The following is a 15,234-nucleotide window of genomic DNA, read 5'->3' on the forward strand; positions in this document are numbered from 1 at the left end:
TATCGTCCATGTCTGTTACAGAATCACACCTGACAATTGTACGGTTAATCTCTTGGCAGCTGTGAAATGAAATGGTAAGCTCCGGCTGCCTTGAGAAGATGCATTGATTTCTTAAAATGACAGATCGTGTCCTCGCTCAGTGCTTGAGCAGAAGCTCAGGGCCGGGGTTATGGATCCTGGCTATCATTCAATTAAAAAAGCTTAGCAGAGATGCACCAGCTAAGCATCCAAGACAGCATTAAGGCTAAGCCCTGACCCAAAGACTTAATCACGGGGAGTATGAAAGCACCTTCAGACGCAGGACGCCTGTCCAGTTTGCTGATGAAAGCACCGGTCGTGGTATCGAGCTTACTGCCATGAACCAGACGAGCCTGTCTCTCCTCTGCAATAAAACAGAGGTGACTGGCCAGACGGGTCCCTCAGCAAAGCAGAACAGGAAAATCCCTTTCTACCCAAAAGGTAGCTTGTATTGCTTAATGGAGCGGTTTATATCCTATTTCAACACCTCTTTCTAATAAGGATTGTGTGTTTAAGTTAACAAAACTCCTAGACACTTTGTGGAACAGCCTCAGCCTCCCTGCTGAGAGCAAAACACTGCAATATCTTTGGCCACAGCTGTAAAACTGCCAGATTCACCGCTGAAAAGTGAAAATACCCACCGCCCTGCCCCGCAGCATGTCAGAAAGCCCAGCAGATCCCACTGTTACCCCGAATCACCTGTGCTTTCCTGGGGAGCGGTAACATCTACAGAGCAGCAAAGAGCAGACCTGAAGCATGTCTGTGGGTATCCCAAATCCCACTCTGGGCTCAGAGCAGGTGTTAAGCAGAGCGGCAGTGGGGTGCTGGCGGATGGTGTTCCAACATTCAGGAATTCAGGGCACGGTCATTCGCAATCAACCTCCCAGAAACGTGCAGTTCTTTGGACCAGCCCACGCAGCTGGGGCTGAGAGGATTCACCAGACACAGGCAGACAAAGATGTACCTCCATTTGGCAATTCACAGCCCCAGAAAGGTGCCTGCAGTGCAAGTGTGTCAGCATGGCACTTCACCAAGGCCACCGTGCAGGGTGCAGGGAGGCAGCAGCTAGGGCTTCCCAGGATGGAGCCAGCTTTTCTGCTCAGCGTTGCGTGTACTACACCCTGCTCTGAGCTGCCGTGTCCTAGTTTCGGCTGGCATAGACTTATTTTTCTTCCTAATAGCTGTCATGGTGCTGTATTTTGGATTTAGGATGAGGATAACGTCGGTAACGCACCAATGTTTTAGCTGTTGCTGAGCAGTGCTTACACCAAGTCAAGGACCTTTCAGCTCCTCACACCCTCCTGCCAGTGAGGAGCCTGGGGGTGCCCGAGGAGCTGGGAGGGGACAGAATGAGGACAGCTGACCCCAGCTGGCCAAAGGGATGTCCCATCCCACGTGGCGTCATCTGGAACAATAAAGCTGGGGGAGTTGGCTGGGGAGGGTGGCAATTGCAGGTGCAATTGCATTGTGCATCACTTGCTTTGTATATTCCTTTATAATAATAATAATAATTTTTCTTTCCTTTTCTACCTTATTAAACTGTGTTTATCTAAATCCACGTGGTTTACTTTTTTTTTTTTTCCTGATTCTCTCCCCCACTGGGGGCAGGAGGGAGGGAGTGAAAGGCTGTGCGGCACTTAGCTGCCTGCCAGGTTAAACCACGACAGCCGGACTCCTCAGAACACAGTCCTGCCATCAGCTGAGCACTCCCATAGCCCACAGCAAGGGCACAAAATGGTAGGGAAACAGAACTTGCTTGTTACGGGGCAGGGCAGAGGGATCTGCCCTCACTCTCACGCTCTTTTCTTCAGTGCACTCCAGGAAACCACGCTGGCAGCCCAGGACTCCTTGGCACAGCCCTTGGCGGTGGTGAGGAAGCACGCAAAACCCAGCCCGAAGCTGGCTCCAAGTCCCTCAGCCCCAGGACTGGTGCACCGCGACACCATCACAACCAGCCATTGTGCACCTGGCTTGTTAAAGCAATCTGAGACGCTGCTTCCAAAGTAAAAATAAACACTGCTGATTGAACAGGGAGAGACTCAGACCATTAGGAGAGGAATCCCTAATGCTTCATCCCTTGAGACAGCCAGGGCGTGACCCACAACCCAGCGCGTGTGCTAGGAAAAGCACCTCCGTAAAAAGGGGATGCTTGGGAGAGAAGTAGCAGGACCACATGCACTTGGCCCCACCAGCACAGATTGGAGACGGAAACCAGCTGCTACTCGACTGTAGGGAATGGGCACAACTCCTGCACCCAGCCAGTGGGTTCCCTGCCGCGGACATTGCTCTTCCCGCAGCCTGGGGACAGCGCACGGAGCAGTGCTCTGGGAGCATGCCCTGTTTATTGCCACGTCTGTACAGCCAACAACCTTCTCCCATTGCAATCCTCATCCTCACCCCGCAACCCTAGCCATGGGCCTGGAACAGGCCTCGGCCCCGGAACAGCCCCCGTATGCCACAATGCGCCACCATGGCAACCGCCACTGCCTGCTGCGGGCAGCCAGGCCGCGGGTGCAGGCCAGGCTGGGACGGCGGCACTGGGGGCTGCTGAAGTGGGACGAGACTCCCTGGGACTGGTCAAGGTAGAGTGGATATCCCTGAGATTGGGCAAGGTGGGCCAGGGCTGCCCCGGGCTGGGCGATGTGATTTGGGGTTGTCCTGAGCAAGAGCCTCCCGCTGCTGCAGCCTTCCTGGGCTGGTGAGGGGGCCTTGGTCCTTGCTGAAGGGGTCAGGGCTTCTCCAGGGCTGGGTTTCAGCCGTGGGGAAGGTGTTGGGGTGGCTCTACCTTCCTTTGTTTCACCCTTTCCACCCCCAGCCTTTTCCTTGGGGTGCCCAGGGCCACACAGCCCCAGGCTGGTGCGTCTGCAGCCTCCGTGCTTGCAAGCATAGCGGTGCTACTGAAAGAGAGACATTTCTGGCAAGAAAAAAAGGATACGAAAACAGAAAGGAAAACAACCACAATCACATCTCTGTCTGTGGGCAAACAAACTGCTCTAGACAGCCAAATTGCTCTGAAAGCGGGGTGGTGTAACCTGTTGCATTTGCTGTCCCTGTTCCACTCCATACTGGGCTGCCAAGAGCTGTCACTGCTTTGGTTTAGGGTATTTTTGTGGAAAGAAAAAGTGAAAAGAAAATACAGCTTGTTTTTTAAGTTGACAGCTTTCTTGGAAAAAAAAAAGTTGCTGTGGATGAGTGAATTAGTATAAAATGCAGTCATCTGAAAGGTTTACTAACTCCTGAAATTGTTGTGAGGAAGTATTATTAGTTCCATTATCTATTTAGGGAAAGGGAGGCTAAGAAAAAACTATTTGTCAACTAGATAACACCATCTAGCTTCTACAAGACATGTAGGTATTAAAATATCACAGTTAGGTACTACAATAATTTATATAAAACTAGACAGTTACGTAGAGCAAGTTGCTAGATCACATCATTGCAGTATGACTGGGGCCACAAAAACTTGCTTTCAGACTCTCACATTTATTTCTCTTACAAATCAAGCATGTTCAGTTTGGGAAAACCACATTCTCGGTATCAAGTTGGGTTCTCATTGCAATATCAGTGGCAATGGGAACATAAGAATTTAGCTAATTTCTGCCTATGATACATGAGCCAGAGATTCCTCAGCTAAGACACACTAGAGAAACACTTCCCACCTCGACTCAGCTGGCACCACCAAGGACACATCTTTGTCAGTAAATGAAACTGCTAAGACTAAGGGAGCAGATACAGAGTTTTAAAAGACCACTACTGAAACACCTTACTGGCGAACCATTATCTGTTCAAAGGTGCTTTACATGAATTTTCGTCTTTTTATCATAAATCGCTTGTGGACTACTAATACCGTGGCTCTAGAGGCAAGGGAAAACAAGTTGCTATGAGGGGCTGGGGTGATGATGTAAACTATAACCAAAGAAAGGGGAAGCAATACATCACTGTGCACGTTGCCAGGTTACGACTGTCCAGAGCTGCTTAAAGCCGAGGCGCAAGGAAAAGTGCAGGCTTACCTCTCGAAAGCTGTTGTGAGGCTGCGCTCAGAGCATTGCCTGGTTCTGCTTGCTGCATACCTGCTCGCGTGGAGGACTCGCCAAGGTGATTATGTAGCTTTAGGAACTGGCTTAGAAAATGTGGTTTAGAGGCTCTCAAACCTCAATAACCCAGCAGATTACAAGAGAAAAATAGACATCTCCAGAGATGTAGAAGAATGGAGAGAAATTGCTTACAGGAGTACAAACACATCTAATTAAAATGAAAGGGAAGATAAAAAGATAGAAAACCAATTTGGTAGAGTATACTGGAGAATAATTCCTGACAGTTAATCTATTATACAGAGGTATAACCTCTCCAGGGGTGGGTAGCAGGAGATAAATTGATTAGAATATATAAATGTAGGCTGTACAAAACATTAGAAACCATACAACTATAAAGGAAAATTCCTGTAAAACTACATCTAGTCTAATAGTTCTTTCTCATCTATAAATTTATAAGCTAAGCTTTAATTAAGAGAGAAGAGTCACAGCCATGATTACGCTCCCTTCACAGTCGCTTCTCCTTTGGTTCTTAATTTTCTTATAGGTACTTTTTACACAGCAAATTTTGGAATCATGAATGTGAATCCAAATGAATTTGGAACCAGTTTGGAAAGCACTGTGTGCAGCAGAGAGGAACAAGACAATGCTATCTTGAACATGTACATGGAGAGAAAAAGCCATGTTCTACAATTCCTGCAATCTCACCTGAGCCCCCAGCTCCTTGAGCATCATCACAAGAAAGTTGAGCTTCTGAAGAAGTCTTACTACTATATTGAGGTTCTGCCCTCACGCGTAATCCTGAGAGACCAGAACCATGTATTGGTTTCCACTGACATCTTCCAAATAATTGACCCCTGGAGATTGCAGAGGATGAAGAAGGTCGCAAGAACCCAGACTGAAATCCAGCTGGTACTTTTAACTGACCTGTTAGAACAGCTGCAACGAGGTCGGGAGGAGCTGGCCTGCTACGTAGAGACAAGCAACGTGGTAACTTTCCTCTCCAAGTGGGAATTAGCTGTGCAGAAGCTGTCAGATCTCTCTGAGCTGATGAACAAATTCCTTTCCCTGCAAGTCCCAGGAAAGCTCCACGCCAAGCACCGTTTGGTGTCACATGCGGACATCAAAGGTACCAGAATCCCAGACATTAAGCTTTTTCTCAGTACAAAGATGCCAGTGATGTTTGATCGAAAAGAATCAGTTGCTCACAAGAACTGGGCCCATCTCAAATGGTTTACTGAAAATCAGGAGTCACCCTTTGAGCAGTATGAGCTGCATTTTAGGTTACTGACGCACGGAACTGAGACAGAAGTGGAACAAAGGGGGATTCTGGAAGTCATCTCCGACACATGTGTAGTCTGCGACCTGCTGCCTGACAGATCATACGAATTCACAATTAGAAGAGCAGAGACTTACACACTTGTCTATGAAACATGGCATGACACCATTACACTGACGACAGTGAACTCAGCTGAAGACAGCAGGACCTGTTAACCAGAAGAATAAGGCAGCAGAAAAAGTTCTCATTTTTTCCACTTGAAAAAGGTAAATGAGAAAAATAAATAAAGGAAAAAAAAAATAAAACACTGCGTAAATCTGCTTTTTTTTTTTTTCTCTTTTCATCAGCAACTTTGTAAGTGCCTTCCACAAATCCTTCCAGGTTAACAGTAAGCAATTCCAAATTTCTCAGAAAAAATAACATAAATACCATTCAGTGCTCAATGCTCACTTCCTACTGCCCACAACTCGCAGGTGGACGTAGCTAGAAGCCGATAGGCAGCCTTGCACGCCACCTTGGATGCAAAGCACAGGAGGTAGAAACATCTCTACCATCCAGTGCTTGCCTTCCTCTGAAGATGCCCTGTGCTGGCTTCTCGCAGTGCTGTGTTTTTGTTTTTTTAAGTTGTTTTCTTGTTCATTTGTTTGTTTGTTTTCCCCAATTTATTTTTCCCAGCATCCTTCCTCCAGAATACCTGAACTGAATCTCAAGCTCTTCAAATAACTCACCGCACCGTGTCACTGTCGCTGGCTCCTTTCCCCCCTGTGCCTTGTAATTACCTAATCATGATTTCATGTTCACCCCCTACAGAGCGTGAAAAGTTCAGTCTGATTTTTAAAATTAACAAATAAAACAAACAGGAAAGGGTAATACATCCACTAGACCAATATCTAGAAGACAATCTTTTCTGCCCTGCACCACAGTCAATGCTAGTTTTCTTTTTTTAACATTTGGCTCAGTCCAAATATAGGTGTTCCCACACAGATTCTATTCAAACTGTCACATAAACAGACCTTTCAGTAATAAAATTTATTATTTAAATAAGTTCAAATCACTTTTACAATTATGGCTTAAATATCAAAAAAAAAAAAAGGAATGTTGAGGTTCATTCTTACAAACATTATAAGCAGGTAAAAATATTTGTATCCAAAGAGTCATTTGAGATCTTCTGCAAGTTACAGACATACAAAAAATAAAAACCTGCCACATTTAAAGTTCATTAATTTACACTTCATGACACCTAACATTTCATTTCTATTTAAAAAAAAATAAAATTATTGCAGTAAATTGACCGTTCTACACGGATCTGTCCAAATCCTCAGAAACAGTCCATGGGGCTTCTCCTTTGCCAGCGGGGGCCAAGGAGAGGTTTCCTAGCTCTGCACATCTGCAATTTCACTGCCAGTTGGAGCAGGACGCAAGGTGATTGCGGTAACCGCACAGACCGCTCGCAGCACAGCGCTTACTGCGTGTGCTGGTTCCCGTTGTTGAAATCAGGCTCTAGCCCCAGTTAGTGCAGGGGAAATTAAGTCATCCTGCTGGACGTGTGTCCTGAATCAACGTTCTTGTGTCTGGGAGCTATGGAAAATATAGAGCCTGCGATCCAGCAAATACCCTGTGCACCGTGCTGCCAGTTGTTTCCTACCAGAATTAGCAAGGTGGGTTGTTTTGGTTTTTGTTCTTTTTTTTTTTTAAAAGTATTTTAAGAATATTTGCTTGAATATAGAATTAATTCAAAAGTAAATTAAAAGCTCTGTATGCAAATGAAACCAGACCACTTTGAACTTTTTTTCTATGCTAATTTCTATGATTCCTTCTATTCATGAGCATAAGGACAAGAACATGATATTCAGCTAAACCTAACAGTCTACAAAAAGTTTGATTAATTGCACTTTCTGCTAGCCCTGACTATTACAGCTACATGACCAGCTCTACAGGTACCTGCTCACAGCACAAACAGCCAAAGCATCTGGGCCGGCTGTTACTGCTGCTTGGGTGATTTACAGGAGCATTTTCTAAACACCAGTTACAAAATACATCTTCAGAGAAAAAAAATAAAATAAATCTATGTATTGTCTTGCAACACAGAGGTGACTAAACAAAACATTTCAGTCTAGGCTTTACCCTCCAAGGTGTAGCAGCAAACAATTTTTTTTTTCTCCTGGTGAGAGCAAAAGGGAAGTTTTCATTTCATTTTCATTTTCATTTCATTTCATTTTCATTTCATTTTCATTTTCTTGGTCTATACAAATACATGGCCAAACCCCACACAAGAGCATTGGACTAAGCTACTACACTCGGAGAGTCTCCTCATTTGTGTAATGTAATGAAATAACCAGCAGAAATAACAGGGGAGAGACTCTTCAGTTACATCAGATAACAACAACAAGGCCCACTGGTTCTAAAGCGACCAAGATGAATTTGTTAGAATGATGCTGGCACCAAACACTTCCAGCATCTTTTGCAACTCTCCAAATCATCTTTGAGATAGATGATTGCATTTCAGTAGCTGACAAAGTTGTTCCTATACAAGCTTATTTTGGAATTGCAATATTTGCAAAATCAGGCTGGCGTGGAATCATTAAGATCCAGGGTGGAATGACTTTGAGGAATGGGACTTCACATCTTACCAATTTTTATCAAGCATCTTTAGAACCAGCAGGAGTTACTTCCTAACGACTTTTGTCCCAGGTGCAATTGGCAGCCACAGGTCAGTTATTATGCTTCAGGAATACAACAGCAAGCCTGGGTGGTCTCTAATGTACAGATCAAACCCATCGAATGGGGAAGTGCAGGAAGGTAGTTTAAAACAAGGAAGAGAGGAACGGAATTGCTCCGTAAGTTCTTGAGTCAAGTCTAACAGAGTCAGAGCATGAGAAGTAACACAGTGCCAAGTAAGGACTGCCAGACACAAAGCTTTCTTATTGCACATTCCTTCACACTGGGAAGAGCCACGCAGTGCTTTCAATTGCAATCACAGGACAAAATTCATCCCTGCCATCGTGCTGTGAAGTCATGGGGACCCTTCGCATACGTCAGGACAATTTGAGTCCCAGCACAATAAATACGTGGTGCAAAAACACTGTGATTGCATCTTGGCTCCATCCCATGTGAACATCCAGAGACAACCAAGCATGTGGTCTCAGGGAGAGCTGAGGCAGGCACTTCATACATTCAGAACTGAAATGAAGTAAAGACATTCTCCTTCAAAACTAACGTGCTTCAAAAGCAGCTCCATGATTCAGTAGAGAGCACCACTTCACCACTATATATCCATATCAGCCATAAGTTACTGTGCAAAATCAACCTTCTCTAGGAAAATGACAACTTCCAGTTCACAGCAGTTTGGCTACTTAAAATAAAAAAATACATCATACACATATATGTTGTGATACATTTACCAAGTTTCCATCACTGCTCTTAAAAACTCAGGCCATAGACTGTGAAACAAATTCACAGATTTAGAAGTTAATAAATTAGAAGCAGCTTTAAAAAATAGAGAGTAGGAAAGGGGGGGGGGACTTTTACAGGAGGAGATTTCAAATAAAACTCAGAACGGTTTAAAATACGTTTAAAAATTCCAACATTTCCTGGTAGGAGCAGTCCTTGGTTTTCGTTAACTTTATACAGGTGAGGACAACCTCCTTTGTACAAAGAATAAGTAAAATCTATTTACAAAATCACCTTGGCCTTGGCTCTGTGGTATTTACAAGCTCAGAGAACAGCATTTTGGCTAGACAGCATAGTACATGGTTCTCTTTTTGCTTTCTTTCTTCGCTTAAAAACAAAAACAAACAAAATATTGTTTTTCTGCTTTGAAGAAAAAAAGAAGCCTTAAAAATTCCCTGGCCTTCATTTTACAATGAATGATACTACTCAGAAGCTTTGGTCCCATATGGCAAATCACAGTTGGCTGTGCAGATCTGCCGCGTGCAGTTATTCCACCTGCAATGAATGGGCCGTGTATTTGGTCCCCAAAGCACAGCTGCACTGACAGATAGGATGGTGGCTCCACTGAGCATCTTTCATCTAAAAAAATATCATCAATAAAGTCACATGCCCACCTACCCACTTCCAAATGCTTTTTGGTTTACTAGAGATGAAAATTCCTGTCCAACGTTGCAGTAATATAAAAAGAAAGACACCGAAGCTCATACTGCGGCTGAGCTGTCAACGTGCAGGGGAAGATGCTGGCTTTCCCAGTGCATTTGGCTCAATGGTTCATGTTCAAATAATGGAAAGATTTGCGTCCTTCCCAAGGCACACGTAGCACGGTTTTGGTGGAGACGGACGAGTGTATTAAGACAAAACCCATCTTCATCGGCGGGAGGCTGAAGTCTTCCTGACAGCAATCTCCTGGGCTGTGGTATAGCAGTTATGCTGCATGTAATGCTGAAGCAGTCTCCTCCACAAAGGGTTGCACTCCAGGAGGTACCGGTTCCCTGTTGGCACAGGGGCGGGAGGCAGCAGGTTAGCGGCTAGAAGAGGCTCATATGACACCATCACAGACCGGTCAGAGACACTTTGGCCTAATATTTCTAGCCTGATGTTGCTGGGTAACTTGCAGGGATGTTCTGTTCAGCCAGAGCTCTGTGAAACCACAGCTCCCTTTTCAGTGCTGCCACATTAGTGAGCAGCTTTCCTATACATCACAGCCTACATCTGCACAAGTAGCAGGAAACTGAGAAGCAAAATTCTGCCAGAAGAGAGCTCTAGGATGCAAGTGATGGCAACAACATGGTCCAAACTAAAGAGAGAATATACATGCTGCGCATGAGCCAGACACGCTCTCTGCTTTGTGCAGATTGCCCAGACAGCCCCAGTTTCAAAATCACAGTCTAAAGGGCAGAAGAATAAAGCAAGCCCATCGGTTGTACTAGCGCAGACCCCCATCCCTTTCTGCAAAGCACCCCGTTCTCCTGCAGGCCGGCGCACGCTCCCAGCTTACCCACCTATAATGCAGAGTCCTTCCTGAGCTCGGGTGATGCCGACATTGACCTGGTTTGGGTCGGTAACGAACCCCAGGTACTTCTTCTGCCAGCTCTTCGTGGGCTTCCTGTCAATCTCAGATCGAGGGCAGGAGCGTACAGTCGACAGGATCACGTACCTCCATTCGCTTCCTAGAAAGCACGAACGACCACACTGTTTAGAAGGAAGCATCTGGCCACCCCATAAGACAATCATTTCTCTACAGCAAGACCCACAAAACTGTCAGCCACAGTCTGGGTTTCTCCAGCTTTGGAGGCCATCCAATTCCCAGCTGTTGCTTGCTACGGCATTTCTTTGACACCCCCTTCAGGCATCCTCCACATGAACCCTTCCCATCTTCATCAGCCTCACCCTGCCTGGGCACTCCGCAGGGTTTACCGTAATCCCAAATCACTCTGAATCCCGGCCCAGGGATGCTTCCCACAGGGCTGAAACGACCCCGCTGTAAGATTTGTCTCTGAGAAGTTGCTTTGGGCCTCAGGAGAGAAAAGGAGCGACCCGGCCTCCGAGCCTCACCTTGACTCTTCATGATGGTGCAGACGGTCACGCCGCGGACGCCCTCTTTCAGGAGGCGCTTGTTGATCTCGGACACCTGGGCGTTGTAGGGGCTCAGGATGGCGATGCTCTCCGGCAGGATGGTGCCATCTAGTGTCAGCTGCTTCGCCGTCCTCACCTGGGGAGAACGGGGTCCTGCTCACCTGGGAAGGCGGCCGGAGGCAGCGGGCCTCCAGGAGGCTGTCCCACGGGCAGCGATGGTGCCTGGCCGTGCCTGCTCTTGGGTCACGGTCCCACACAACTGCCTCCAGCCAGGAGCAGCACGGCCAGCACGCTGTAGACCCGAAGAGAAACTGCACCCCGCTGATCTCCGTCCCGTCTCACCGCTCAATGTAACCTTCCTTCCACAGTCCCCGTATTCCCCCCGACGCAACATCCTCCCTTCTGCGTCTCCAGCAGTTCCCCAGCACCCTGCTCACCGCCTGCTCCACTTCTTCTGGGTTAGCTTTGGAGTTCTCGTTTCCTTCCTCGGTAGAAATCATGAGGCTCTGCTCCTTCCCCTCTACGTGCCCGAAGATGATCGGGCAGCAGTGGTTGTCTTTGTGGTAGAAAACGCTGCGTTTGTGTTGAAGCTGGGGGCACGTTTTCAGCCGATGTTCATAAAACTCCTGGGATGGGAACTCACAGATGTTTTTGTGCTGGCAGGAAAGAAAAAAAAAAAAAAGGAGAAGGTGAGATGAACAAATTAAAACAAAGAACAACAAAGAAATTCTCGACCAGCAGCATCATTTTAGGCAGGTTTCATCTGTGATGCCAACGTGCTAGAGCTGGCGCTGGGCGAGTACCTTACTTGTTACTAGGAAGGGAAGTGGGGAATATGTTTCCCGGTGGCTCGAGACAGACCCCGACAGCAACATTTTCTGTTACTGAAAAAAGACAGTCAACCTGAGGAAAAGCTCACCATGCGGTACTGCGTATCCAGCATCCACGCCTGTTTCTGGTAGCGCTCAAAAAGCGATGTCTCCATGCCAAGAGACTTGCAGAAGTCGTTGTTGACTACAGGCCGCAGCTGTTTGTGATCCCCAAGCAAAACAACCTGGAACAAAGAACGGACACCTCAGCTGGGAGGGTGGTGAAGGCCATCAGCTCTGTGTAAGGCTATTTGTATTCAGACATCTCTTGCTATTTATTTATGTTAGAGTTACAGCAACCTCGATCAGGGACTGTGCTGGGTGTTATATAACGATCCTGACCCAGATACCGCAGAGCCTAGTTCCCATCTGGCAGGAGAAAGTTGTCACATAGCAAGTCTGCTCCATGCTTCTTGTCACACTGACACTTTGTACCCAGGTCAGCACGTATTTTGGTGGCAGTGATGCCCACTCTGCAATGAAGCACCAAAACCACATCCACACCACGTATTTTCCCCTACAGAAAGACGAGTGCAAGTTCAGAGGAGACCTTATGGGTGTAACTGAAGACAGGGAGCTGAGCTGATCCAGCGGAGCAGCAAGTAGATGCAATAGTTCTCCACTGTAACTTTCAGGTCTTAATGAGTCTGCTTTAAGCGACACAGATAACGTAGCTCATGTGCCTGCTGAGCATACTCATGTACTTTCTGTACCTCTTTGTGCCTCAAGATTTTAATTATAGCTAGCAGAGTTGCACATCAGAGGAAAAGACTGCCCCAAGGCTGAAACATTGGTACGCCACCACAGATACTACCAAGAACAACCGTAAAAACTGGTCAAACTTGGAAGAGCACTGTGGTAAGAGGTGGAAGGTGTGTAGAGACTCAAGAGCTCTGAGTAGCCGTCCTAGAGATAGGTCTTTGGAAGGGACTTACCTTCTCGGCATGCGGATGGCTGACCAAGGGGATGAGGGTCTCGGGCTCTGTGGACATGGCACACTCGTCGATGAGTATCTGCTTGACGTTGAGGTTCTCCAGGGAGTTGGCAGACGCGGCGGAGCACGTACACAGGATGACATCGTGGCGCTTCAGTTCGTATGTACGAGCTTCTGTCAAGATGTGTTTGTACCTGATGGTCAATGCAGAAGATACCAGGTGATGTACAGGAGAAACATCTCCAGGTTCCCAAGCAGGAACCAGGCAGAGTCTATACTTTCCTAAATGCTTCTGGCTCTATTTTCCTCCCCAGAAAGAGCTCATGTTCCCTGAAAAGGGCTTGGGACAGACAGCAGGAAATGCATTTTGTTCTGAATTCAACAGGGCAGAGGCTCAGGGTGTAGGACGCACGTGTCGCAGACATACTGTGACGTTCGGACCAGGAGGCCTACAGCACTGAGCAGAAGTGATGCTGAGGCTCTGCACTGTAGCACTAACCCTGAGCTAATCACTTTTTATTATCATTCTAAATGCACAGCTTATTCACCTTTTTTAATGTTTTCACCTGTTCTCAGTTTGCATGAGCCAGGACAAAATTGCTGACTTTCACAGAGCTCTACCAGCTTGCATCAGCTGAGGCCTCGAAACTACAGCCCAAACCTCTTCTCACAGGGAAAGAGCTTTCTGCACTGTGATACTTCAGGTGGTGGTGGCACATGGCCAGACTCAGACATCTCTCACCAAGGTCTCTTTCTACTCACTTCTTTACTTCGGCTTCTGTTATCTCCTCTCTTTCCTTCACTCGAGTGTCAAAGTTACAGATAAACTGCCAGAAAGGGTTGGGTCGCCTTCGGATTCGATGATGCAGGATTATCTTGCTGAATAAAGAGACAATACATAAATATCTCCCCCACAGAGACCCAAGCAATTTCTTCTCCAGTGCAGCACACCACATGTCTACATGGAGAAACCACATCAGCTAAAGAAGTCAAAGCCAGACTTCTCCATCTTTATAGACCTGACACTTAGTTCACCCTTGGGGACACAAAATATAGCAACCGCCTGTTAACAGCTGCAAGCAGGAATGACGTCTGAGACGTTTAGGGCTGTTCAAAAAAAAAAAGAGAGATGAAAAAATCTAGGATGTTTTCAATCACCAGGGTTTCTCGATTAGGTGCTGTGTTAGACTATAAACCCTTAGTTGAAAAAAAAAATATAAGTACAAAGCAGGTCATTAGTGCTGCTCTGCAGCAGTGTAGTGGAATCCACGTTTGCTCTGGCTTGTTCAGCTTTATGGGCGCAGCAAGCACCACGCCCCAGCACTCGCACAGCCCGGGTGGCCATGTCGTCCTACCTGAGCTCAGGCTTTGGTTTTGCGTCCCGCAAGGCTTTGCGGGAGAGGTGCCGGTTGCTCCCTGGGTACGGGTATTCCAGCGTCTCTATGGCCTCCCCATAAACCCTCAGTGGTTTCAGGTCCTTCATCTTCAGCAGCATCTCTGGGGAAGGAGAACAAGCCTGCTCAGACAGCGCCAGATGATGCTGAGAAACCCGGCGGCTTGCGCGGTGCCCAGCGTTCGCCATGCAGAGCCCCTTCCTTCTCCCCACCCGTCGCTCATCAACCCCATCGTCACCGGTCCTCACCCTGCAGTGAGGAGTCTTCTGTGAGGACCAGACCCCACTTTCTGCCTCTCCTGTCTCCTAGCCTCCTGCTCACAGCCCTTCCCTTCCACCGGTATGAGATACTTCAAGGGCTTAGAGCAGATAATTACCAGCAACAACATCAACGGACTTGTTGGACGGGCCACAGTACAAGATGCACTTTCTCTTTTCAGGCTCGTCTTCATCAGAGGAAGGCAATTGCTCATTCTTGCTGGTCTCCTCATTCAGCTTATGGAACCAGTAGACAATGTGAGTTCCAACAACGGTTTTCCCTGTACCTAGAAAGGCAAGAATGCTGCTCAGAACGCTTTAACCAGGACACCCTTGCTCTAGATCAGTATCCAAATGACCAGCCATGAAAAAATTCAAGGACCAAGGGGACTGCCCTGAACAGCCCTAGGCGCTGCCAACCTGTGCGACCTTCGCCTGTCTCACTGAGGGCCCCACGGAAAGTGACAGACAAGGTCCCAACGCCAAGGTGCGCGTGTACACGTGCTGTCCCCACTGCCCTACCTGGTGGGCCTTGGATGAGCGTGAAGGATTTTTTTAAAGCATTTAGAATAGCCTGTCTCTGACTCTCGTTGAGCTTCCTCTGGCTGCCAGGGAGATCAAAGGATTTTTGCTGCAGGATTTTGGACTTTGTCACTGCTACAGCAAAGAGACAAGAGAACAAGTTTAGAGAAGGTTACCAAAGAGAGCACACAAGCAATTCAACAGGAGGTACCAAGTGACTGCGGCAACTACCAAGCAATCACAGCCCAGAGACAAGACCACCCAAACATAACCCTTGTCCTGTGCCAAGAGGCTCTGCCCCTGAGGCTTCTCTGCGAGTCCTGGGGATAAAACCTGGGCTGCACCCGCTCCAGCAGGACAGCCTGTACCAACGCCACCTGCACACCACCGGGCTAGCAGCTCTTCCC

The 15,234-nt window shown here is 47.2% G+C and overlaps 2 protein-coding genes across 4 annotated transcripts in view; one reads left to right on the forward strand and one right to left on the reverse strand.

The window, feature by feature from the left end:
• Window positions 1-1,968: 1,968 nt before the first annotated feature.
• FNDC11 (fibronectin type III domain containing 11) lies at window positions 1,969-6,205 on the forward strand. Of its 2 annotated transcripts, none has more exons than XM_083802071.1 (2): window positions 1,969-2,600; window positions 4,594-6,205. In XM_083802071.1, the coding sequence occupies exon 2, from the start codon at window positions 4,623-4,625 to the stop codon at window positions 5,538-5,540; it is 918 nt and encodes a 305-aa protein (XP_083658197.1). In that variant the 5' UTR covers window positions 1,969-2,600; window positions 4,594-4,622; the 3' UTR covers window positions 5,541-6,205. The 2 variants fall into 2 exon arrangements, with proteins under 2 accessions (XP_083658197.1, XP_083658196.1); XM_083802070.1 differs by lacking the exon at window positions 1,969-2,600 and adding an exon at window positions 3,669-4,110.
• Window positions 6,206-6,339: 134 nt separating this feature from the next.
• Window positions 6,340-15,234, reverse strand: part of HELZ2 (helicase with zinc finger 2) — a 31,597-nt gene continuing 22,702 nt past the window's right edge. For both annotated transcript variants that reach the window (XM_083802064.1, XM_083802065.1), the window contains exons 11-20: window positions 14,828-14,962; window positions 14,425-14,592; window positions 14,010-14,151; window positions 13,417-13,533; window positions 12,656-12,848; window positions 11,771-11,905; window positions 11,289-11,507; window positions 10,831-10,987; window positions 10,278-10,445; window positions 6,340-9,767 (exon numbers count right to left, since the gene is read on the reverse strand). In XM_083802064.1, the coding sequence (XP_083658190.1) occupies window positions 9,643-9,767; window positions 10,278-10,445; window positions 10,831-10,987; window positions 11,289-11,507; window positions 11,771-11,905; window positions 12,656-12,848; window positions 13,417-13,533; window positions 14,010-14,151; window positions 14,425-14,592; window positions 14,828-14,962 (1,559 nt within the window). In that variant the 3' untranslated portion in view covers window positions 6,340-9,642. The remainder of the gene's footprint in view (window positions 9,768-10,277; window positions 10,446-10,830; window positions 10,988-11,288; window positions 11,508-11,770; window positions 11,906-12,655; window positions 12,849-13,416; window positions 13,534-14,009; window positions 14,152-14,424; window positions 14,593-14,827; window positions 14,963-15,234) is intronic.

This window comes from Anser anser, assembly GCF_964211835.1.
Source record: "Anser anser genome assembly, chromosome: 16".
Taxonomy (NCBI): Eukaryota; Metazoa; Chordata; class Aves; order Anseriformes; family Anatidae; genus Anser; species Anser anser.

Coding starts and splice junctions, on each gene's coding strand:
- FNDC11 (XM_083802071.1), top strand. CDS start 4,623: ATGAATGTGAATCCAAATGAATTTGGAACCAGTTTGGAAAGCACTGTG.